Raw genomic sequence first — 23,278 nt, 5'->3', positions numbered from 1 at the left:
CACTGTATGAAGACTTGATGCCTTCTTTGAGATGTCCATACTGATACATTAGATGGTAGTAATGATACATTCAGTCTTCTAATTTACTGGTGAGTTGCAAACTGATCTGGCAGCTGCATTTTTTTTCCCAGAGCATCAACTCAAATCAATAATAAATCTAATCCAGCTGCATTCTGTGGTGCAGAAACCTATTTTGCGCTCTCATATTCTCCACCATTGTGCCAGTGTTGACAGGTGTGTGAATGGAAGTGCATGTGTGTGCGTGCATGTGTGTGCGCTCACGTATAGGGAGAGTACGAATCAAATCGCTGCTCATCTAATCTCTCAAAGTGACGGAGGTCCATCATCCTGGTGTGTGTGTTGCAGGGGGGAGGGTTCTGCATTTGGTTCAGCTGTATGAAAAAAAAGGGCTAGTCCACCTAGTGCTTTCTTCACAGACGCCTGCATGATAATCCCAATCTGTGGCCATTAGAGTGCAGAGAGAACGAGCAAGGAGAGGGTTCATGAGAGAGAGAGAGAGGGAGGGGGTGCCCAGACAGAGGCGCGCTCAAAGGGAAAAAGAACGAGAGAGAGGGAGTGTATGTGAGAGGGCTTTTAAGGGATTTGGCGGTGATTTGTAGAATCTCACTGCTGTAATGTTGCACTTTTCTCTGATTCTCACATGATATTATACCCCCCCCCCCTCCAAAAAAGCTGCAGAACTCTGTTTTTTCATTTTGTTTTACTAAACCACAACAATTTTTTTTTTTTTTGTTGGACCATTGTTTTTAGAGAGTCTTTGGTTATTTTTGAGAGTGCACACAGGCTGACTGAGATGACAGAGGATTTACGATCAGTCAGGAGAGGAGAGCCTTGCTTCCAGATATAATAATCACATTTTGGACCCTGGATGGAGGCCTGCGTGGAAGAGTTTGTGTGATGGACAAAATCAAGGCTGGTCCATGAAGAATGGGCAGGTAAGACTTATCTTCTTCCTTCTTCACTATGAAGAAGTTTAAAAAAATGTGATTAATGCAGCTTGTGGAAATTCAAATCATTCTTGCATTGATTGCATGTATTTTTTTTTTAACTTTATAATCACGGTATAGCAGAGGTATTTTAAATATGAGTTTTTATCATTCTAAGAAAATGACGTTATCCTGTAATTATTATTTAGAGCCTTGTGAAATTATAATTGTGATTTTTTTTAAATGGAACGGGCTCAACTGATCATTGTGGATTTTGGCAGTGATCCTCGTGCAGATATAATTAACCTGCTCCGGCTTTTGAAGCATGAAATGCGGTCAGGATTTAGTCAATGTTTTGTTCTGCAAAATTTATAGTGTTTTCCATCATCGCCTCTTTGCTCTTCATGATAAAAGCTTCCACTCTGTGTCATCCTGCATCTTGGCTAAAATCCACTCTTCAGCCACAGGTTTTTTTTTAAGTGCACCTCCATCTATCGCTTATATTTTGTTCTTTCTCCTACGTTTTCCCAGCTCTCATTCAAAGCACAGGAAACGATGTTAGACTGTAGGTGCTTTTTCTGCATCATTACCTAATAAGGGAATCACTGTTAGCATTGACTCTGCAGCTCTGCAGTTATCGTCCTTAAACATATCATAATTGCCATAAGGAATTAAAGATAAATATTTATAAAATGATGCACGGGACACACAGAATTTTACATTTTTATGCATTTCAAGTTGGATGCTGTATTTAAAAATTCAACCCAGACTGCTTCATGGATGTGGTGGATCCATAAAAAGAATAGTTAATAAGGTAAACCGGAGAGAATAAAGTGTATGAAGCTTCTACATGCTCTATCTTCAATAATAACCAGATGTTAACACCCCTTTTCTTAACTCCCTCAGGTGTCAAAGGTAGAGGGAGTGGCCCAGTGCTGTCAGTACCTCTGCTGGTCATCATGATATCAGAGGTCCTCTCATCCCATCAGTGCTCCTGGTTTGGTACGTCATATGGATACAAACCATGGCTTCGGTTGCTTTGGGTTCTGCTGGTGGGTTTCAGTCCAGCCTCACGTGCCCAGCAGGGCACCCAGCCTCAGTCCATCAAAATCGAAGGCGACATCACCCTGGGCGGCCTCTTCCCTATGCATTCTCGGGGTCCGGCTGGGATACCCTGCGGAGAGATCAAGAGAGAGAAAGGGATCCATCGACTGGAGGCCATGCTCTATGCCTTGGACCAGATCAACAGCGATCCCGAGCTGCTGCCTAACATCACACTTGGGGCTCGGATCCTCGACACCTGCTCCAGAGACACGTATGCCCTGGAACAGTCGCTCACCTTTGTCCAGGCCCTCATCCAGAAGGACAACTCGGATGTGCGCTGCTCAAACGGAGAGCCTCCGATATTCCCAAAACCGGAGAGGGTGGTTGGGGTGATTGGTGCATCTGGAAGTTCGGTGTCCATCATGGTGGCCAATGTACTCAGACTGTTTGCGGTGAGATTTCTTTAACCATCCTAGCTTTGTTAACCAGTGAAGGGGCAAAATATTTGGGACAGGGAGTGTTTTGAGAATGTAAGCTGATAAAATGATCCCCTCACAACCTCTCCTGAATCTGTTCACAAAGAAAGAGCACAGTAGTTCCCATTCACTGGGTTTGGACTCTCCAGTCAGGAGAGACAATGACAATTATTCTTAAGAAAACAAGTTTAACCAAACTGTGATCAGCTAACATTTCTTTCATTCTTGCTTAATATTTTACAACTACTGGAATCTTAAGGCATTTTTTTTTAAAATTTACCTGTGTATTGCTGCCTGTCAGAGTGACACTTACAGGGCCGTGAATCCATTGTAATTGTTGGAATCTGCAGGTTAATCCAGGTATTTCTTTTTCTTTGACAGGTGATTGACCTTTAAACACTGATTACACATTGTTTATAGCAATGATGGAACACTGAGTCTGTGCAAATCTAACATTTGGGGCAAGCAAGTAATACAGAAAAATTGTAACAACCAGGCTGATGTGTTTGGATGTTTCTGTTTTGGTGAATTCTGCAGTTAATATCTGCCCTCCATCCAAGTTGCTCCACCTTCAGCTCAGAATCCACAACTTGGGTAGAGGGCAGGTATTAACTACAGAATTCACCAACTCTACTAAGCCCCTCTCAACAGCTCAGGACCCTGGGCTCAAAATAGTGTCAGGGTAACAGGATGACATTGGTTCTAGGATAGCAGCAATTTGTGACCAGTGTGAAGTAGATTTAGCTAAATAGTGCGTTTCCTCCTACCGTCCATATGTGCTGCTTTCCAGACCGCAAATGCTTCTAGTCTGAAGTTCTTTACATATTCAACATCTGCTCATAACCAATACACTTTTTGTTGTAACCTGCTCCAAATGCATCTTTATTTTATTTTTTTCCTTTTTCAATAGGTGAGCATAAACTATAAATAATGTAAGGTATCTTATATGAGACTATTTTTAAATGAGTTATAGAGCATGCATTCATCGAGTTTTCTTTAATGAAGTTTTTATAAATTTTGCAAATACCTCTGAAGCAATTAACTCTTTAACATGTTCATTGACAGTTAATATTTTAGGGTCTAAACCCTTAATAATTCAAGGTTGTGTAAAATAACTAACCCATTAATATAGCTTTCACAAACCCCTGTAAGATGCACCTGTAGGCGAATGTTCTATACTGACTCATTCCAGAGGGTCATAATTATATCCATGTTTGTCAGCCTCTTTATTCTATACCCGGGCTCAGTGTCTTGATGAGTCAGTCTAGTTTGTTCAAATTACAATGTTTCTTTCTCAGCTTCACTTGTTTTATGACTGTAAGCAGATTTCAGCAAGACTGGACTAAAAGAGGATGCTTATGTTAGTGATAAGGCTTATTGATTTTAACAAGTGAATTGGTGCAGATGCTTCTGTGGGATTAATTTGGGAGAGGATTATGTGTTTGTCTTGTGCATTATAATTTTGCATGCAAACATCTGAGTGACTTTTCAGACAATGATACAGACTTCTCTGGACACTGATGATGTCACATGCCAGTCACTCTTACAAGGGGGAAGGAGAGGGCAGGAAAGTTCACCAACCTGATTTCAGGATGTGGTCTGGACCACAGAGGCTTACCAGTACATCTGAGACTGACGGGGTTAACGCGGACCAGCAAATGCAAGCTGCATGTGGCCACTAGAATTAAATGTATTGTATGGCTTACAGCTGAGAAATGCTAACCTTTCTCTAGGCTCCTGATCTCTGTCTCTCCCTCTTTGCTTAACGTAATTTGACTAAAACCACACTAATCCTTGCAGATAATCTGTGAAATGGTTCTCTCGGTCCTCTCTCCTTCTCCCCGTCACTGCCCCTTGTGAATACCTTTATCTCTCGGTGCTCTCCAGAGAGGGCTGGATGTTAGCCAGGTTTGGGGGGACTGGCATTAGCAGGTTCAGGGTTGAGACTGTCGACATAAACTGTGTCATTAAAGATGTAGCACACCAACAAATTAAGCTTCCCATCCTTATTTTCCCCCTTTACTGCTCTGGTTCCCACCATCTGTACTCTACTGTGACGTTGGCTGTATCGTTAGTGCAAACCAGCTCTGGGATTTTCAAGAGATGAACGCTCTATGATAGTCCAATTTTGGGATTTTAATGCACTGTGACTTGCCAGTATTACTGTGGGAGGCATCCATTTAAGGGCTTGCCTGTGAGTAAGTGGTGCATCATGCTCCTGACATGGTTCACTGCCTCTTGTCATCCCTTTTACCTTTGGATTCACATATTGGCCTAATAATCAGCACTGCTCATGTTTTCCATTTGACCCGACTCTTTCATCACAAATGACCCATCCCTGTGTCTCAGATCCCCCAGATCAGCTATGCATCGACTGCCCCGGAGCTGAGCGACAAAAGCCGCTATGAGTTCTTCTCCCGTGTGGTGCCTCCTGACTCCTACCAGGCTCAGGCCATGGTGGACATCGTCAAGAACATGGGCTGGAACTACGTGTCCACGCTGGCATCTGAGGGCAACTACGGAGAGAGCGGAGTGGATGCCTTCCTCCAGATCTCCAGAGAAGCAGGTTGTGTGTCTGACTGCACTGACGTGTCACGACAACAAGGGATTAGTCATTTGTGTTTTTCCCACTCATTAAAAGACAGGAAGGAGCAATGCTTTAATAAAATCATTTGTGCTTTTAAATCTATACGATGGGATGACATGTTAGTCCTAATGTATTAGTGATCACATTTAATATGATCAAATCCACATACATCAGTGATTGACAGTATGGGACAGACTCTAACAGCTTTGTCTACTGTCCATTACTTTATCCAGATGGAAATATCTCTATCTTGACTTCTGGATGGTTTGCCATAATATTTTATACATTGTATCTGAATGGTGAATCTAGATCAAATTCAGTCATTTATAATAATTTTAATTGGAGACAGATCATCTCGTGCATTTAGAGATATGACTGCCCTGAAGAACAAGATTAAAGGTAAGAGAGCTGCCAGAGTGCAAGCTGGTTACAACCATTTCTTTCTATTGGGCGGTGAAATAATAATCAATAATTAATAGAATGTCTTACGCACCCTTTGTTTGAAATTCACCTTTGGAATGTAAAAGAGTTAGGAAATGACATGCAATGATAGGTAATCCATCTTTCAATACTCAAATGAATCATTTTGCATCTCAGCAACATGCAGTTATGTTTACAATGATGAAGGCAACACTGGAGGTGAGGACCTCTGTCTCCCTCTACACATCATTTCTGCCCATGGCTGCAGTGATATAACAGAATTTAACCAGGATGGGACAATAAGTTCTAAAGTGTGTGTGAAACAGAGGTGCAGGTATAAAAAAATCGGATTATCGACCGAAGGGAGCTCAGAGTGAGAGCAGTGCATTATTATTTCAGAGATTAATCGTAATTTATATGCAAATTCAGAACACATGTTAATGACCATTGCTTTTTGAAAGAATTAGTGAATACAACAAAACACACCTTTCAGGTTTCATGTATTTTGAAACTGGGTTTTTCGGAGACTTTTTTTTTTAGTATTTAACACAATTCGGTGAGATGCATACTGAACTTGGAGAACAAAGACAAACTGTCGATCTACTGGTGCTGGTATTGATCTGATACCAATAATAGCATTAATATTGATATTTGGATTGGTCCACCCGACTCTAACCCAAAACAAAGATCTGATACTGTGTGGTGGGTGTTGGGCTCAGTCTCAGTACAGCAGAAAGGTTTGAGTGTGTTCTTCCCATTCTGGAATTTACTAGGATTTGGTCATATAATATTGTGTGTACAGCAAGGATTTTCATGTTATGATATTATTGCTATTTTGACACATAGGTCTAAGCTCATTAATCTAAATAATTAGCAGACAAAAAAACCCCAACACCTTAGCTGGGTGTTGTTTTTGCAGAGTCGTGGGAAAACCTAGCTACCTTTACAACTGACCTAATGTTGGCATGCTAACACTGCAAACAATAAAAGATGATTTTTTTGGTCTGTGACACAGGAGGGCTGTGTATTGCACAGTCCATAAGGATTCCACGAGAGCCCAGACCAGGGGAGTTTGATAAAATCATCAAGAGACTGATGGAGACCTCCAACGCTCGCGGGGTTATCATCTTTGCCAATGAGGATGACATCAAGTGAGTCATGCTCTGCTGCATGGTGTATTAGATACATGAAGTCTGCAAGATATTCACAAGGATGCTGTTTTTTTTGTTTTTTTTTTTGTGTCCCGTTTGGATCTTTAGCCATCAGAGTTGTTGTCTTAAGGCCAAGAAAGATGCCAAGCGGATTTATTTTACCAAGTGGATCATCATGGCCTTGCCATATTGGTCCATTTGATTGACCTTTATTATAATTATGAATTTATTTTATTTTCAGTTGCTACAAACAGGACAGACATGACTGGGGGATAGGACAGGGAGAAAGAATGAAAGAAAGAGAGGCAGAGAAAGAAAACCAAAGGGGAGAAGAGACGGTGAGAAGGGGGGAAGGAAAAAAAACAAATAAACAAAAACAAAACAAACACCTGGGTCACCTGTATGGAGAAAAAAAACAGAGGAGAAAGCAAACAACAAAGAGCAACATAATAAAAAAAACCGGCACCATCACAAACTAGCTAGCAGTAGATATCAGTAGATACTAAATAATAAACGATATTGTGCAGCACGCAAGATAGACAGAGCACAATGTGCTTTGAGGCAGCAGCCAAGAAAGCTGTAGTCCGCATCTGTGAATACCCGTGTGTACACCTGTGTGCATACCTGTGTGGATCAGCATGCTTGCATTCCAAAGGTTTCTCCATGTAACGATCTGCTAGGGAGTGTGGGGAGCCACAGCCCCGTCCCCCAGGGTATGAAGCAGGTATGGAGGAGATCAAAACTCCAGACATCCAGAGGCCCCCACAAGGATGCTGTTTTACATTTAACTATGTAGTCTCCTGTTCTAACCACTCTGAGCAAAGAATGACAGAAGAAGAAGAAATTTCATCATGATATATAACTGTATCTTTTAGACGGGTGTTGCAGGCTGCCAAAAAGGCCAACCTGACAGGCCACTTCCTATTTGTTGGATCGGATAGTTGGGGATCCAAAAACTCTGCGATTGAAGACCAGGAGGAGGTGGCTGAGGGTGCTGTCACCATCCTGCCTAAAAGAGCCTCCATTGACGGTAGGAAAATGTATTAAATGAGCCTTAAATCTAACTCTGAACAGCTGGATCCAATAAGCATACCCACAGAAGCCTGTGACATTGACAGATGAGTCTAATATCAATGCACCAAATAAAGGAAATTAACGATTGATAAGTCTGATATATCCCGATCTGATATTTCCAGCCTGTATAAATTCTGAAAAGTGACTTAGAGCCATATTTCAAAGGATTTTTTTTTACCATTATCTCTGCTCCAACATGTGAAGTCCTGTTATTTTAACTGTTTTTAAATTAAATGCGTAAACGATTCAGGGTTCGACCAGTACTTCACTTCGAGGTCGCTGGAGAACAACAGGAGAAACATCTGGTTTGCAGAATTCTGGGAGGATGACTTCAAGTGTAAACTAACTCGTCCTGGGATAAAATACGATCCTGGTAGAAGAAAATGTACAGGTAAGCAGGGAGCAGCACCGAAATTAAAAAGTGTCACCTTATCTGACTTATGTATTGGTCATTTTTGTTGTCCGGCAGGTGACGAAAGAATCAGCCGAGACTCTCAGTACGAACAGGAGGGCAAGGTGCAGTTTGTGATTGATGCTGTGTACGCCATGGCCCACGCCTTGCACAGCATGCACCTGGACCTCTGTGCTGGCTCCATGGGCGTGTGCGAAAAGATGGACCCCGTAGATGGACGCATGCTCCTCCAGTACATTCGCTCTGTGAACTTCAATGGTGAGCTTCCAACTTTCAGTCAGTTTTTCCGCACCTACCTCCTGATATGTCTAGCTATTTAGATAAAAGGAGAGTTTCATTTCGTTGCTGCTGGGGAGAGAAATGCTGCAAGGAGATCTTTTTGTTAGCAAAAGCCATGCTTTTCTAACTACCGCTCTCTGCCACTGGAGAGGTTTTTAAAAAGAAGCAAATTTAAAAGGGAACGCAGCGGAAGGGAGGTCGTGTTGAAAACGGAAGCTTTGAGATGTTTCTGCTAATGTGCTTAGCTGCAGAACACGGCGCATTTCTTCAAAGCACGTCCCCTCCCTTGGGCTGCGTCCTCGCTCTTCTCTATACACAACGAACCCGCTTTTCATCCTCATCTTTCATACAAAAATATTGCAGTTTGGAAAAAAGAAAAAAAAAAGTGTCCTGTGAAAGCATCCTATTTATTGCGCTCCTCTTGCTGCATGACCTTGGCTTGTATGGAAGATTTTCTGATTTAGCGCCTGCAGGGACCCGAGAGGAACATTCAATCACGTTAGGGCAACAGAGGAGAGTGCACTGAAAGACTGTACTCGTGGAGGAGAGCCTTCACTAAAGAGCATCCTGCACTCAGCTTTCACATGATTGCACAAGAGTGAAGTAAGCAATAAGCTGCATTCAACAGTGTGTGGGTGTTCTCTCTGCCGCTAAAGATGGGGGTGTTTTTCTCTGGTTAAGGCAGTTTGAATGCCTTCTGACTTTTGGCTTTCTTTTGATAGTGCATAGGTCATTTAGACTGTCTCCATCTAACAGGTAGCGCAGGAACTGGAGTGATGTTCAATGAAAATGGAGATGCTCCGGGTCGATATGACATCTTCCAGTACCAGATGTCCAATGTCAGCAATCCTGGCTACAAGAATATCGGCCAGTGGACAAACCATCTTCGCCTCAATGTAAATGTCTATTTTTACTACAGTTGTGGTACAGAGTGATATTCAGAAGTTCATTTCTGCTGCATGAGAAGATGAGATATTAACTTAGTTTTGCATAAAAACTGGAAACAAAGCTCTAGTTTAACATTATGTCTCGTTGTCCTGTTTTCCTCCCCTCACCCCCTGGTTGTGGCAGATGGCTGCCCCTCTGCGAGTCTGGTTCTTCGTGCTGAAAGGAAGTTTTTCCTTCGCACTGTTGCCAAATGCTTGCTCACTGGGGGGCATCTAAATGTTAGAGTTTTTGCTCTATTATTGTGGGGTCGTCACCTTAGAAGCTGAAGGTGCCCAGCATCCAGTTCCCATGACCATGAAATTATTCGGTGCAAAAGCTGTACGTTTCTGCTACAGTATGACCTGACACTTTGTTCTTTTTAGATGATATAGATAGTTACCTTTTCCAGTTTCTATGCTAAACCTTGCATTCAGCAGATATGAAAGTGGCAAGAAAGTATAATTTTCAAAATTGCAAACTATCCTTTCATTCTAAGATTCCTTTTACTGCAAGCTTTTTGCCAGATGGCTGAAAGCTTCCTACAGAATAGATAGCTTCAGACAGAAAAAAGGCATCTTTTCCAAGTTTCCCTACCCATCATAGTATAGCATTTGATTTTCTTTGTAAACCAAAACTAAAAATATGGTGACAATGTGAGGAAATTTTTATTTGTGAAAGGTAATAAGTTAACAATTTTATTCTTTTTATGCCAGTTTACCTGGCTTTCATAGGCTTTAAGTGATTGTGGAAGAAGTATTTTTGAGGAGTTTTGTTTCACAGTTATTAGCCTTGTGTTAAGTCACAGCCAGCTGTAATATAGTAACACACTGTGTGTGTGCATCCATTTCAGTCAGAGGAGATGCAGTGGTCGGGCGGTGACCGTAAAATTCCAGAGTCGGTGTGCAGTTTTCCCTGCGAGTCTGGCGAGAGGAAAAAGATGGTCAAGGGTGTTCCCTGCTGCTGGCACTGCGAGCTCTGTGATGGCTACCAGTATCTGCTGGATGAATTCACCTGTGACATGTGCCCATTCGACATGAGGCCCTTGGAGAACCGCACGGGATGCCGCCCCACACCAATCATCAAGCTGGAGTGGAGCTCTCCCTGGGCCATCATCCCCGTCTTCTTGGCCATCCTGGGCATCTTAGCAACCACCGGAGCCATTGTCACCTTCATCCGCTTCAATGACACACCCATTGTCCGGGCTTCTGGGAGAGAGCTCAGCTATGTGTTGCTGACAGGAATCTTCCTCATCTACCTCATCACCTTCTTCATGATTGCAGAGCCCAGTGTGGCAATATGCGCCTTCCGCCGCCTGTTTTTGGGGCTCGGGATGTGCATCAGCTACGCCGCCATGCTGACGAAGACCAACCGGATCTACCGCATCTTTGAGCAGGGCAAGAAGTCGGTCACACCTCCTAAGTTTATCAGCCCGACCTCTCAGCTTATCATTACTTTTATACTCATCTCAGTGCAGGTAAGCTTATCAATGCTTCTCCGCCATAGATAAGTCAAAGCTCATGCAGCAGTCTAAAGCTCCTTTCCTCTACAGTTACTCGCGGTGTTCATCTGGTTTGGTGTGATCCCCCCACACACCATCATTGACTATGAAGAGCAGAAGCCTCCAAACCCAGAGTTTGCCCGTGGAATTCTCAAGTGCGACATGTCCGACCTGTCCCTCATACTGTGTTTGAGCTACAGCATTGTACTGATGATCACCTGCACGGTGTATGCCATTAAAAGCAGAGGAGTTCCTGAGACCTTCAATGAGGCCAAACCAATTGGCTTCACCATGTACACCACCTGCATCATCTGGCTGGCCTTTGTACCCATCTTCTTTGGCACAGCGCAGTCTACAGAGAAGGTAAGAAATGTAACAAGGGCAGTGCATGGTTTCAGAAATTCTGAAAATGTTCATATAAACAGGAAGAGGCTACTGTGAATGTGGAGAGCATACACCACCAAACGTCAGAGAAAGTCTGGCAACGGAAAGCAGGCCGGCACAGAGAAAAAATAAACTTTGAGGGAGGGGCATTTTACTTCCAAATGACAATGACGTGAAAAATGCTGATAAATGGAATACAAGTGAATTATGCAGGAGGGTTAACTACAGCCTTAAAACATCCACCACTGGCCAACAAGTTTTATATCCTGAGAGTGAAGTTTTGATTACCTGAATATTCAGTTGACATCACTGGTTAATGAATTCTTACCTGCTTACTTTATGTAAAGCATGTAATGTGAAAAATTTCCTGTTTTTCCCCTTTTAGATCCTTTCAAATTTATATGGATTTTGGTCTGACAATATAAATCAATTAGGTGAGAAAATGATCTGGTGATTTATTAGAGAATAAAAAAAGAGATTAAAAACTCCACGATATTTAGATAAAATATTGTACCTATAACATCAGTGCTTTTATTTGTCTGCCTTTATTTATTTATTTTGAAATATGAAAAATAAAAACAATGAACTTGACGCAACTAGGTTTTCCTGAAATTGAGTACAACAACCTACTCGCACATAACTGCATCACAGGTAATATCATAATTTCTGGGGCCAGCGAGTATTTTTAGATGTGAAATTTTATTTGTGTTGCTGCTATCACTTTGTACATCTACTTAAAGTAAAGTTATGAATTATAATAGAGTATAACTTGTGGCAGCTGAGTGTGAAGCAGCGGGAATGAGGATCAGCACCTCCAAATCTGAGGCCATGATTCTCAGCCGGAAAAGGGTGGAGTGCCCACTCCGGGTCGGGGATGAGTTCCTGCCACAACTGGAGGAGTTCAAGTATCTCGGGGTCTTGTTCGCGAGTGATGGGAGAAGGGAGCCGGAGATCGGCAGATGGATTGGGGCTGCAGCTGCAGTAATGCGGACGCTGCACCGGTCCGTCGTGGTGAAGAGGGAGCTGAGTGTAAAAGCGAAGCTCTCAATTTACCGGTCGATCTACGTCCCTACCCTCACCTATGGCCACGAGCTGTGGGTAGTGACCGAAAGAACGAGATCGCGGATACAAGCGGCAGAAATGAGCTTCCTCCGAAGGGTGGCTGGCCTCTCCCTTAGAGATAGGGTGAGAAGTTCGGCCATCCGGGAGGGGCTCAGAGTAGAGCAGCTGCTGCTCCACATTGAAAGGAGCCAGCTGAGGTGGTTCGGGCATCTGACAAGGATGCCCCCTGGGCGCCTCCTGGGTGAGGTGTTCCAGGCATGTCCCACCGGGAGGAGGCCCCGGGGCAGACCCAGGACATGCTGGAGAGATTATATCTCTCGGCTGGCCTGGGAACGCCTTGGTATTCCCCCGGATAAGCTGGAGGAGGTGGCTGGGGAGAGGGAGGTCTGGGCCTCTTTGCTTAGGCTGCTGCCCCCGCGACCCGGCCCCGGATAAAGCGGATGAAGATGGATGGATGGATATAACTTGTGGCTTTTTGATTTGATGATACAAATCCAATGTGTTCAATTGGTTGAAGATGGCAATTTCTTATGTATAATATTAATAATAATAATGAAAGGTATTTTACAGTTCTGATGATTGTGTTTTCAGGAAATTTTAACAACCTCTTTGGAGTAGGCCAACAGTTTTTGGAGGCAAGAAAAAACAAAAACAAAAACTTTTATATGAGACAAAGAATAGCAGGAAATTTTCAGATGATGACTTTCAGAGACTGATATAATAGCTTCAGCTCAAAAATAAATCTGTTTAGTAAAAATGTCACTTTTTAAAAGGACAAATGAATAGCTGAATTATTTCTGGCTGCTCTTTGTGTTGGGTTGGGACAAAAAGAAATTAAAAGAAATAATTTGACCCACTAAATGATAGGTCAATAAATTCTTCTGCATAGTCAAATTTGATCTTTTTCAAGATCATAATTAAATCTCGTTACATTACATAAGCACTCCCTGAGCTCCACTTACAGTTAAAATAAACAGTATGCTGAATCGAGTTACGTAATGCACAGTAACACACGAACTGTAAGAAAGTAAATGAATCCCTCAGATGCTGAAAGTGAAATTTGAGTTTGTTGCCTGTCATATCGTATTTGCTTCCTGCTGTACTCGCAGGACATCCTGCTCCCACTGTACTGAGGGTTTCATTTAGCTTGTGGGCTATTTGCTGCCGTCACAAAGTACAAGACAGTTGGGGGGGATATTTGAAAAATAGAGACGGGCTTTGGCTAATAGAGAGCTGTATTATGAACCAGTCAGGCTGAAACAATTACTGCCTGAGGTGCTTTCAAAGTCTTTTCACCTCTTCCAAATGGAAATGAAGTGAATTAAGAAAAGGAAAGGAGGTCAGATGTGCAGAGGGACGATAAGAAGCCCTCCAAGACCAATTCAGCCATCCCATTCAATTAATCATCACTTAGAAAAAGAGCTAAATATAGACCTTAACTTTTGTCTGGCTCATGAAAGTAGCGGCTGTTATGCTCCCATCACATGTTGGAGGAGGTGATCTACCTGTGATGACTGTAATTACCTATGAAAGGACCATACAGTGATTCTCAGCTAGTCCTTCTGCTCGGGCCACATAACTACAGTCCACTTCACTTCTAAACAGTAAACAGCTCCGTTCATAAAGGGAGACGTCACTACAGGGACAAACACATGTAAAAGATGATAAAAGGAACTGTACTATATGGACATGAGCCAGGATGTGTTGCTGCTGAGGATATTATGCAACTTGCGACCTATTTATGGCACAAAACATTTCTTATTTATGATACTTGTGGTTTTATTTATTTATGACCTGTTTAGTTTTCTTGAATAATGAGGGGTTTTTTTTATAATTCATTGAAGGCAGATCTCAGAAGAAGTCGCTCACTGTGATTATTGTCGGATGCATGCAAAACAAGAAAAAAGGAAAAAAAGAGGAAGAGCAGCTAGATGTGGTCAAAGCCCATAAATAGAGGCTCTTTTCCTGACTTCATATACTAGATCATAAATCATTCATCAGGGGGAAAACACTGCCTTCCCTGCTTTGAGATGAAAATTGTAAGGACTGCATTGTGACAGCGCAGATTACATGTACCCTGCTTTCCAAACTATCCTTGCTGCTGCATCCAGTATGCATGAAATTAGGACACACCACCTCCATTGGGCATTCAACTTTGACCCCTTGCTTCCTCTTGTGGGTCAGAACACCAAAATATAATAAAATTTAATTAAATTAAAAAATGTGCTTGCTCACCTACTGGAAAATGCGAGTAGATGCAACAAGACATCTTGTTGTTTTGCGTTTATGTATAAATTATTGCGCCAAACAATATTTTTTGGGTTATTAAAATAAATTATATTTCGGTATTGGAAATATATTACCATAGACTGTATATAACAAATGGATATAGCCATGGCAAGCTCACCTATGGATTTCTGGACTCTGTGTTTTGACTACACCATGTTGGGCTTTTTGGTGCCAGAATTTGAACGTGAAGGTGAAGTAGTATCGGTTAAAGCTAGCAAGTTTGATTAGCCAGCCACTTTTTCCATAATTAATGAATCATTATGGGCACTACTTTAACTTACTGGTTGAGCAGGCGCTCTTAAGCCTTATGGCTGAAATGCCCTCTCTCCCCCTCTTTCCTGCAAACCGTCAAATAAAGGCTAAAATCACCAAAACAAAACAAACAAATCTATAATTTTCTTAGTGACACAGAAGTGTGTGTGTGGAAGGATTTTTCTGAACTCCTCCGTCTCTGTTGCAGATGTTCATCCAAACCACCACTCTGACCGTGTCCATGAGCCTGAGCGCCACCGTATCCTTGGGCATGCTCTATATCCCCAAAGTCTACGTCATCATCTTCCACCCGGAGCAGAACGTCCAAAAGAGAAAGCGCAGCTTTAAAGCCGTGGTTCAGGCGGCTACCGTGACCACGCACCTGTCCCTGAAGTCCAACGACAAACAGAACGGAGAGTCCAAGATCGAGCCTGACAGGTCACAGTGACGGGAATCAAAATGACAACTGAAGCCAACAAAGAAATGGTTTGCAAAGAGTGGGAAAAAATAGCATTTAATTAAGCTTTGTGGCTGGATTGTGTGTTTCTTCTTTGAATCCCCCCTTTTTATTTTGGATTGAAATACCAGCAAAAACATTTGTGGATGATGTTTCTTTTCACACTTATTTAGATAATCCAGAAAGTGAAAGCACAAAAGAAACCTGAAAGGCTCACTCTACATTATGGGGAAAATGTGACAGCTTAGCAGGGCTATGGAAAAGATACAGAGCCACTTTGAACGGACTTCAGAATGATCTACATATAGATGTGTTGACATGAAAATGGAAGACAATTAAAAAATGTTAAGCTTAAATGGAGACCTTTGCTTGGCAGTAAGATGTATGCTTCTGTCAAACCTCAATGAAACATCGCTGTTCACAGGCTGCATGGGTTATGTGTTTTACGTTTACACGAATGCTATTTATATGGGCTGTTGTAACCTTTTCTTCTGCTTGCACTGGAAGGATGTATCTTTTAAAATGCCCCACTATGTCCTGTCATGACGACCCCCTGGGCTAGATACAACGAACCACAAAACTATAATCACTCACAGCTAAATCAATATCCAGTCACTAAGGAAACACAGCATTTAATTAGTCTTATCACTGCAATTATTTTGGCAGAGAATGAATTACTTTTATTCTGGAAACTGAGTTCATGAGTGCACAAAGGATACAAGTGATTGTGAACAGGATGCATTATCTTGTACTTGTTACTTTTCAGTTTTCCACAGTGGAAAACAATGGTTGGCATTTTCCCCATATTGTTTGTCCAAATATCAAGCAAACTTGTATAAAGGTCAGTTTGTGAGGGCTGCATGCCAAAGCTGTAGACAGGCTACATTTATGTTAATGCACAGGAACATCACAAGCAAGCTTCACCTCTTTTGGCTGCGTTGGATGTTGTTCCATGAAAGGTCCTCCATCTTCACCAGTTCTGCAAACATTAAAATTCATTTGACATTGAAAACGGGGCAGAATGAGCAAAAAGCCCCAATTTTATGTTATTTTATTAGTTTTTGCAAGTATATTATTTGCAGCGCTGTTTTTTTTGTTACTTGACCACGATGCATAACTCAGGTTTTGACTGATGTTTTTTTGAGCCTTTTCCTGTTGTTCTGGCTTCTTCAATATAAATGGATTCAGCATTCCTCACATGCAGGCAGTATCACTCACGACGCAGGCTGGCTGCCAGGTTCATACCCTTATGTGAGAAAATCTTGTTTGTACTGCCCTCTGCAGGGAAGTCCAGGTCATTGACATGTTTGTGAATAAAAGTCTAGAAGAAATTGTCAATTGCAAAAGAATCTTAATAAAAAAATATTGTTTATTATTTGAGTTTGCTTACATCCAGCATGACAATTAAATCTAAAAGAAAAAATACCTACAGTAACTCCCCATGTAGGTTAGTCAGGGAAAACAGGGTGAAAAATAGCAAAGCATTTCAAAGACTTTTTTTTTTTAAATGATAAAGATTTTTGTTTGCCACACTGGAAAAGCAAATGGGGAATAAATAACAAAAAAGTATCGCATTAGACACTGGCCCAGAATTTTATAATCATCGCAACCCTCAGTCAAATTTCTCAAGTAGCTGTTTCTCTCTCACAAACAAATACACTCCCACAGAACTACGAGGCTTCAAAACACAAGACACTGCCTACACAAACAAATTCATATCAGCACAAAAAAATAAATGTAGAGCAGGGTTTGCAGTTCACCCAAATGCCAACATTTGTCATTTCTTTTAGATAAAAGTTCATTCCCAAATGCTTTTTTGGTGTTGAGTGGCAAAAACAAACAAATCAAAAAACCCACAGCCAGGTTCTCGGTTTTAGAGCAGTGCCAACATGCTTCTTTACAGAAGTCAGTGTCTTGACCTCTGACACCAAAATTTACTCGAGGAAGTCGTCCAGGGTCATGCAAGTGGAGGTCTTGGATGGGGGCCGTGTTACCTTTTTCCTTTTAGCTTTCATCAGTGGACGAATCTGTGACAAAGGAGACTGGAGGTGGAGCGCTTGGTTAAGGATCGATGCGACCTACATTTATCTCGTGGTTATAAATAACATCTATCTGAAGCCAGACGGTGCTCCCTGGCTCTTACATATATACACAAACACACACATCAAACATTCTTCAGTGAACCTCAAACGCTAGAAGACAAGTAACACATGCAGAATCACTAATGACAAAAAGGATACAGGCTGGATGAATTTAGTTCGTCCTCCTAATCCATCATAACCAGTTCTGACCTGAAACGCAAAAACATTTTCCCCCTTCAACAAAACACTGATGATGACAAAATGGGACAAGGAAACAGTTTGCGAGAGTCGGCTGCACTTACAGCTCCAGGCTTCCTCTGAGGCTCCAACATGCTGCCAAAGGTTTTCTTCCTGAAGAGGAGGGAGTTCCTTAAAAAAGGGTCCAGATCTTCATCGCGATTCTGAGAAACAAAAAATACATAAATATAAAACAATACAATAAATTCATTAAAAAATTAAAAACAAATTATATATAGATCAGTTATTTAATGATGCATTTATTAGAAGAAGGCTACCTTGCTTAAAGCTGACGTTTTCTCCCTGTGTTTGGATACAGACGTTCTGAAAAACCAACACTTCCAGTTTATACTTTGTTACAAAAAGAGCAGATGGATTTCAAACTACTCTAAACACAGAAGAAAACATTTCCGCACTGAGTGACATGACTCTTACACGGGTGGATCGAGACGCATTTTCTTCAATGGAACCTGCGTTGGTCTCTTGGCCCCGTCGTCTGGCGTAGTGATGTCGTAGGTCATGTTGAGGTCAATGTCCTCGCTATCTGCTGGATGGTGGAGGCGAGGCTGCTTCAGCTCCAGTGGGGCAGGGCTGACGGGAAGGCAGCAACAAGTGCGTGAGCGCATAAAGCAAATGCATTCTTAAGCATCCTGTCAAAAGCACGAGGAGAATGAAGTCCCACAGCTGGAGACGCACCTTTCAAAGATGAGCCGACTGACGGCTTCGTTAGTCCTCGTTGGTGTGCTCAGAGATTTCTGAAGAAACTCCACTTTCTTCTTCAGGCTCTGTGGACAGGTTGCACACAGAAATCACAACCACGCACATCCGACATAACAAATAAACAGATTTGTTTGATCTGCCTTACAGAGATTTCTTTGTCAGCACAGGCCAGATCGCTCTGCAGAGACTTCATGTCCTCTTTGGTCTGATTCACCTCTATTGTAGTTTTTTGTAACTGAAATGACAAACACCACAGAGCACTTAAACCAAAGGTTCCGCACCAAAGTCCCATTTCTTATTGGTGAGGCGATCTTCTTATGTCGAATGACCTTGTTGTTTGAGGACAGCACTTCTCTCTTCAGTTTCTCACACATATCATTTGAAGCTTTCAAAGTTCCTTTGAGGTTATCATACTCTCTGAGAAAGAAAGAAAAGAGATCAGCAGTAAATACTGAGCGGATGCTGTGGTCATTAGAACTAAATACCTGAACAAAAAGCTCCAAAAGAAGTACTTTCAAACACACAAATGTTGTCCAACTTATTAAAAGATTCTGGAACATATTTCCCAAAAGCTCAGATTTACAGGAGAAAGGTGGTATGATCTTCATCTGGGTCACAAATATAGACAAGCACACAATCTGATTAAACTAACACCACAAACCGCTCCATATTTCACATCTTTATAATTCAATTCAATTCAATTCAATTTTATTTATATAGCGCCAAATCACAACAAAAGTCGCCTCAAGGCGCTTCATAGATACAGAGAAAAACCCAACAATCATATGACCCCCTATGAGCAAGCACTTTGGCGACAGTGGGAAGGAAAAACTCCCTTTTAACAGGAAGAAACCTCCGGCAGAACCAGGCTCAGGGAGGGGCGGCCATCTGCTGCGACCGGTTGGGGTGAGAGAAGGAAGACAGGATAAAGACATGCTGTGGAAGAGAGACAGAGGTTAATAACAGATATGATTCAATGCAGAGAGGTCTGTTAATACATAGTGAGTGAGAAAGGTGACTGGAAAGGAAAAACTCAATGCATCATGGGAATCCCCCGGCAGCCTACATCTATTGCAGCATAACAAAGGGAGGATTCAGGGTCACCTGGTCCAGCCCTAACTATATGCTTTAGAAAAAAGGAAAGTTTTAAGCCTAATCTTAAAAGTAGAGATAGTGTCTGTCTCCCGAATCCAAACTGGAAGCTGGTTCCACAGAAGAGGGGCCTGAAAACTGAAGGCTCTCCCTCCCATTCTACTTTTAAATACTCTAGGAACAACAAGTAGGCCTGCAGAGCGAGAGCGGAGCGCTCTAATAGGGTGATATGGTACTACAAGGTCATTAAGATAAGATGGGGCCTGATTATTTAAGACCTTGTATGTGAGGAGCAGGATTTTGAATTCAATTCTGGATTTAACAGGAAGCCAATGAAGGGAAGCCAAAACAGGAGAAATATGCTCTCTCTTTCTAGTCCCTGTCAGGACTCTTGCTGCAGCATTTTGGATTAGCTGAAGGCTTTTCAGTGAGTTTTTTGGACATCCTGATAATAATGAATTACAGTAGTCCAGCCTGGAAGTAATAAATGCATGAACTAGTTTTTCAGCGTCACTCTGAGACAGGATATTTCTAATTTTAGAGATGTTGCGCAAATGGAAGAAAGCAGTCTTACATATTTGTTTAATATGTGCGTTGAAGGACATGTCCTGGTCAAAAATGACTCCAAGGTTCCTCACCGCGTTACTGGAGGCCAAGGTAATGCCATCCAGAGTAAGAATCTGATTAGATACCATATTTCTAAGATTTTCAGGGCCGAGTACAATAACCTCAGTTTTATCTGAATTAAGAAGCAGAAAGTTAGCGGCCATCCAGGTCTTTATGTCTTTAAGACATTCCTGCAGTTTAACTAATTGGTGTGTGTTATCTGGCTTCATGGACAGATAGAGCTGGGTGTCATCTGCATAGCAGTGAAAATGTATGCTATGTCTTCTAATGATACTGCCTAAGGGAAGCATGTATAATGTAAACAGAATTGGTCCTAGCACTGAACCCTGTGGAACTCCATAATTAACCTCAGTGTGTGAACACACTGAGTAATTATTCAACGTACAGGCAGCAGAAATGTGAGAGAACCCTTGAAATTAATGACTTATAGAAGCAACACCTAACAGACATTTTCTGATGCAACACAAGAGACTTTAAGAGAAATATTCGACCCTTCCTTTCTGCAAAACTATTTCAGTATTAACTAAAAAGCCCTCGACGGCAAGAGTCAACACCAAGGGTAAACCTGAAACAACTTAAGTAAAATTTAACCTTTGAACAAAAAGAAAAATACAATAATTACAATTAAATGTATATTTTATGTAAAAACTACACAAAACCGTTTTTAATCCTGATTTGAAGTAACTAATGGATTCTGCACACTGGAGGTGTGAGGGGAGTTTATTCCACAACACTAAATGCTACCTCACCTTGTTTGGTTCTAGCCTTAGCAATACTAAAGTAAGCCTGTTCCTGAGGACCTAAGAGGTCTAGAAGCATCATAGCCCTCAAGTAGGTCAGCTATATATTCAGGTTCAAGATCATTCAATGCTTTCTAAACCATTAGCAGAATTTTAAATAAATGCTTTTACACACAGGAAGCCATGCAATGATTTCAAAACTGCTGTAATATGATCCATTTTCCTGGTGCTGGTCAGGACTCTGGCAGCAACCAGTAAAGACTCCATTAAGATACTTTAGTCTACTGAAAATAAATGCACAAATAAGCTTTTCAAAATCTTTCTTTGCCACAATTTTTCCAATATTTTTAAGATGGTACTCGGCCGATTTAGTAATAATCTCCATATACTTACTTTTTCAGAGAGATGCAGTAGATTGAGAGCTGCTCCACTGCTGCCTGGCTGATACCCATATCTGTGATCATGGACTCAACCTCTGCTCTCTGGCCCTGTAACAACACATCCAAGCTGAGGAGAAAACAATGCACAGAGTGAATATGATGCTCTTTAACAATGAAGACAATCACTGGACCATATGCACATATTTCATGTCATTATAGCTGTAGTGTAAGACTCAGGTTGCAGTTGCCCAAATGCACTGGTATACGTTTGCGCACTTGTCAAAGATCATCTTAAACAATCTTTATCTTTTCCTCTACAATCACAGGAGCTTGAATATAATACAATGGGCTGCAGATACCTTTCAAATGTTCTCAACTTGGTCCTTAAGCTCCGGACTTCTTCCTTGGCAGCCTGAACTTCATTTTGTTGCGTCTCCATATATGACATCTGTGTCTGTGAGACGTTAGAACATAATATTAGTTGCAGTGACTGTGAATCAGTGTGGATATTGCAGCTTTTCAACAATGAAGAACAGAGAGCTCATACTTTGAGGGCAGAACAAAGCATCTCCTTTTCTTTAATCTCCTTCCGCAAACTGTCTAGGTCTCGCCTCTGCTTGTCCATGGAGTCCTTTAAACTCTCCACCACCTTCTGTTTGTCCCGCAAGTCTCGCTCTACAAATTGACCAGACAGATGATCAATCTAGCGCTGCCTGCTTCCTTACAATCTAGCATAACTTTGTAACAGTTGTACTCAAGAGTTTAATTTCTCACCTTTAGAGCTCAGAAGTGCCTTGACTCTATCAACCTCATTCTGCAAACAAGAGAAGAAATACAGTCAGAAGATAACACCCTAAAACAAATCCAAACAATAGCAATAGGAAAGACCACATTTAGGTTCTGTTTTACATGCCAGAAGGCGTGAAGAGTTTTATATTGCTGTAGGATTGGTACCTGTAAGCTTTCCGGGTCAGCCGTGCTGTCCTCCTCTCCACCAATGTCAAAGAAGAGCTTGCTGATAATGTGCCTGGTGCTGACCTACACACAAACATCAAAATGTCATTGAAGCTCAATCTTTCCTTTGTAACTCAACTTGCCACGGTCTGTGCTGGTAGTTTGACAATGTAGCGTTACTGTACCTGTTTCCTACACTGTGGACAGGTTTTTGTAGGGGCTGTCTGAAACCACTGAAGAAGACTAGAAGAAAAAGAGGGGAACGAAAATAACTTAAAAGATGCCATGAACTGAAAAAAGTTGTTTTGTTCAGATTTGAGTTTGTGTATAGTTACCATTCATAATGGAAAGTGTGTCCGCAGTGAATGGCAGCAACATCTCTGGAGTGATCAAAGAAATCTGAGCAAATAGTGCAATATGCTCGAATAGGCATCGTACCGGCACAACGATCACCCTGTTTTGGAAACAGCGTACGACATTGTTAAAAACAGTGAAATACAAATCGTGATATTCACTCCCTGATCATACGCGTTTCGGTAGTGTTACATAATATTTGTAGGCTAAAACAGTTAGCACTGGCTAAAGTCAGTGGGCCTTACTATTCCGCTACCCTGGTTAAGCAGCTACATAGATAACCAATGTTAGCCATAGCCTTATCGTGAGCTGTCATGCTTACCAAACAAAGATATCAAGTTACTGCATAATCCTTCGTTATAAACTGAAGCATCACCAACTGTACATGAAAATTTTCATTGTACACACATAAAGTGAGATAATTTAGGAAATTTCCTTTCAAGCTAACACAAACACAATGGTAACGCCATCGCTGGCCAGTTCCCCGCTGCACGTTCAAACCAAAGCTCCGCCCCGGAACATAAATGAGCTGTTAGAATCTACGCCAACGTATTTTGTATTAAAATTTAGCTCAGTCGCTATAAACGTTTGCTATTTAAAACAATTAATACGTTTTCCCTGGAGAAGTTACAATTTAGTGTCACTCAACAAATGTGTCAACACTTTTTTTTTCCCTTGTTTTTTTTTTGCTTTTATCCCTCACATATGCAGAGTCACAGTGAAAACAACAAAATATTATTTTAAACACATTGAAATAGCTCGCAAATATATTCACAAACCTTTCTCACACAAAAATATTATTTAACATTTCATATACAATGTTTTCTGTCTGAC

The 23,278-nt window shown here is 41.6% G+C and overlaps 2 protein-coding genes across 3 annotated transcripts; one reads left to right on the top strand and one right to left on the bottom strand.

The window, feature by feature from the left end:
- The first annotated feature begins 335 nt into the window (after positions 1–335).
- Positions 336–16,617, top strand: grm6b (glutamate receptor, metabotropic 6b). Its single transcript, XM_085273132.1, has 11 exons — positions 336–956; positions 1,854–2,443; positions 4,817–5,033; positions 6,490–6,625; positions 7,501–7,655; positions 7,950–8,090; positions 8,169–8,369; positions 9,147–9,286; positions 10,168–10,791; positions 10,867–11,178; positions 15,011–16,617. The coding sequence occupies exons 2-11, from the start codon at positions 1,907–1,909 to the stop codon at positions 15,248–15,250; spliced, it is 2,703 nt and encodes a 900-aa protein (XP_085129258.1). The 5' UTR covers positions 336–956; positions 1,854–1,906; the 3' UTR covers positions 15,251–16,617.
- Positions 16,609–23,242, bottom strand: traip (TRAF-interacting protein). Of its 2 annotated transcripts, none has more exons than XM_085273140.1 (16): positions 23,224–23,242; positions 22,426–22,544; positions 22,276–22,333; positions 22,091–22,174; positions 21,911–21,950; positions 21,684–21,811; positions 21,496–21,590; positions 21,150–21,263; positions 18,627–18,714; positions 18,443–18,532; positions 18,274–18,362; positions 18,013–18,168; positions 17,856–17,901; positions 17,643–17,741; positions 17,500–17,550; positions 16,609–17,301 (listed from the first exon to the last, which is right to left on the bottom strand). In XM_085273140.1, the coding sequence occupies exons 2-16, from the start codon at positions 22,521–22,523 to the stop codon at positions 17,194–17,196; spliced, it is 1,344 nt and encodes a 447-aa protein (XP_085129266.1). In that variant the 5' UTR covers positions 22,524–22,544; positions 23,224–23,242; the 3' UTR covers positions 16,609–17,193. The 2 variants fall into 2 exon arrangements, with proteins under 2 accessions (XP_085129266.1, XP_085129265.1); XM_085273139.1 differs by lacking the exon at positions 23,224–23,242 and adding an exon at positions 22,767–22,973.
- Positions 23,243–23,278: the final 36 nt, after the last annotated feature.

The sequence above is a fragment of the Mchenga conophoros genome, linkage group LG5 (genome assembly GCF_057382185.1).
Source record: "Mchenga conophoros isolate Kocher_MC1m ecotype Shallow Benthic linkage group LG5, M_conophoros_male_GT1.1, whole genome shotgun sequence".
NCBI lineage: Eukaryota > Metazoa > Chordata > Actinopteri > Cichliformes > Cichlidae > Mchenga > Mchenga conophoros.
The sequence above is the reverse complement of the archived record's forward strand: the minus strand, read 5'-3'. Positions and strand labels throughout refer to the sequence as shown.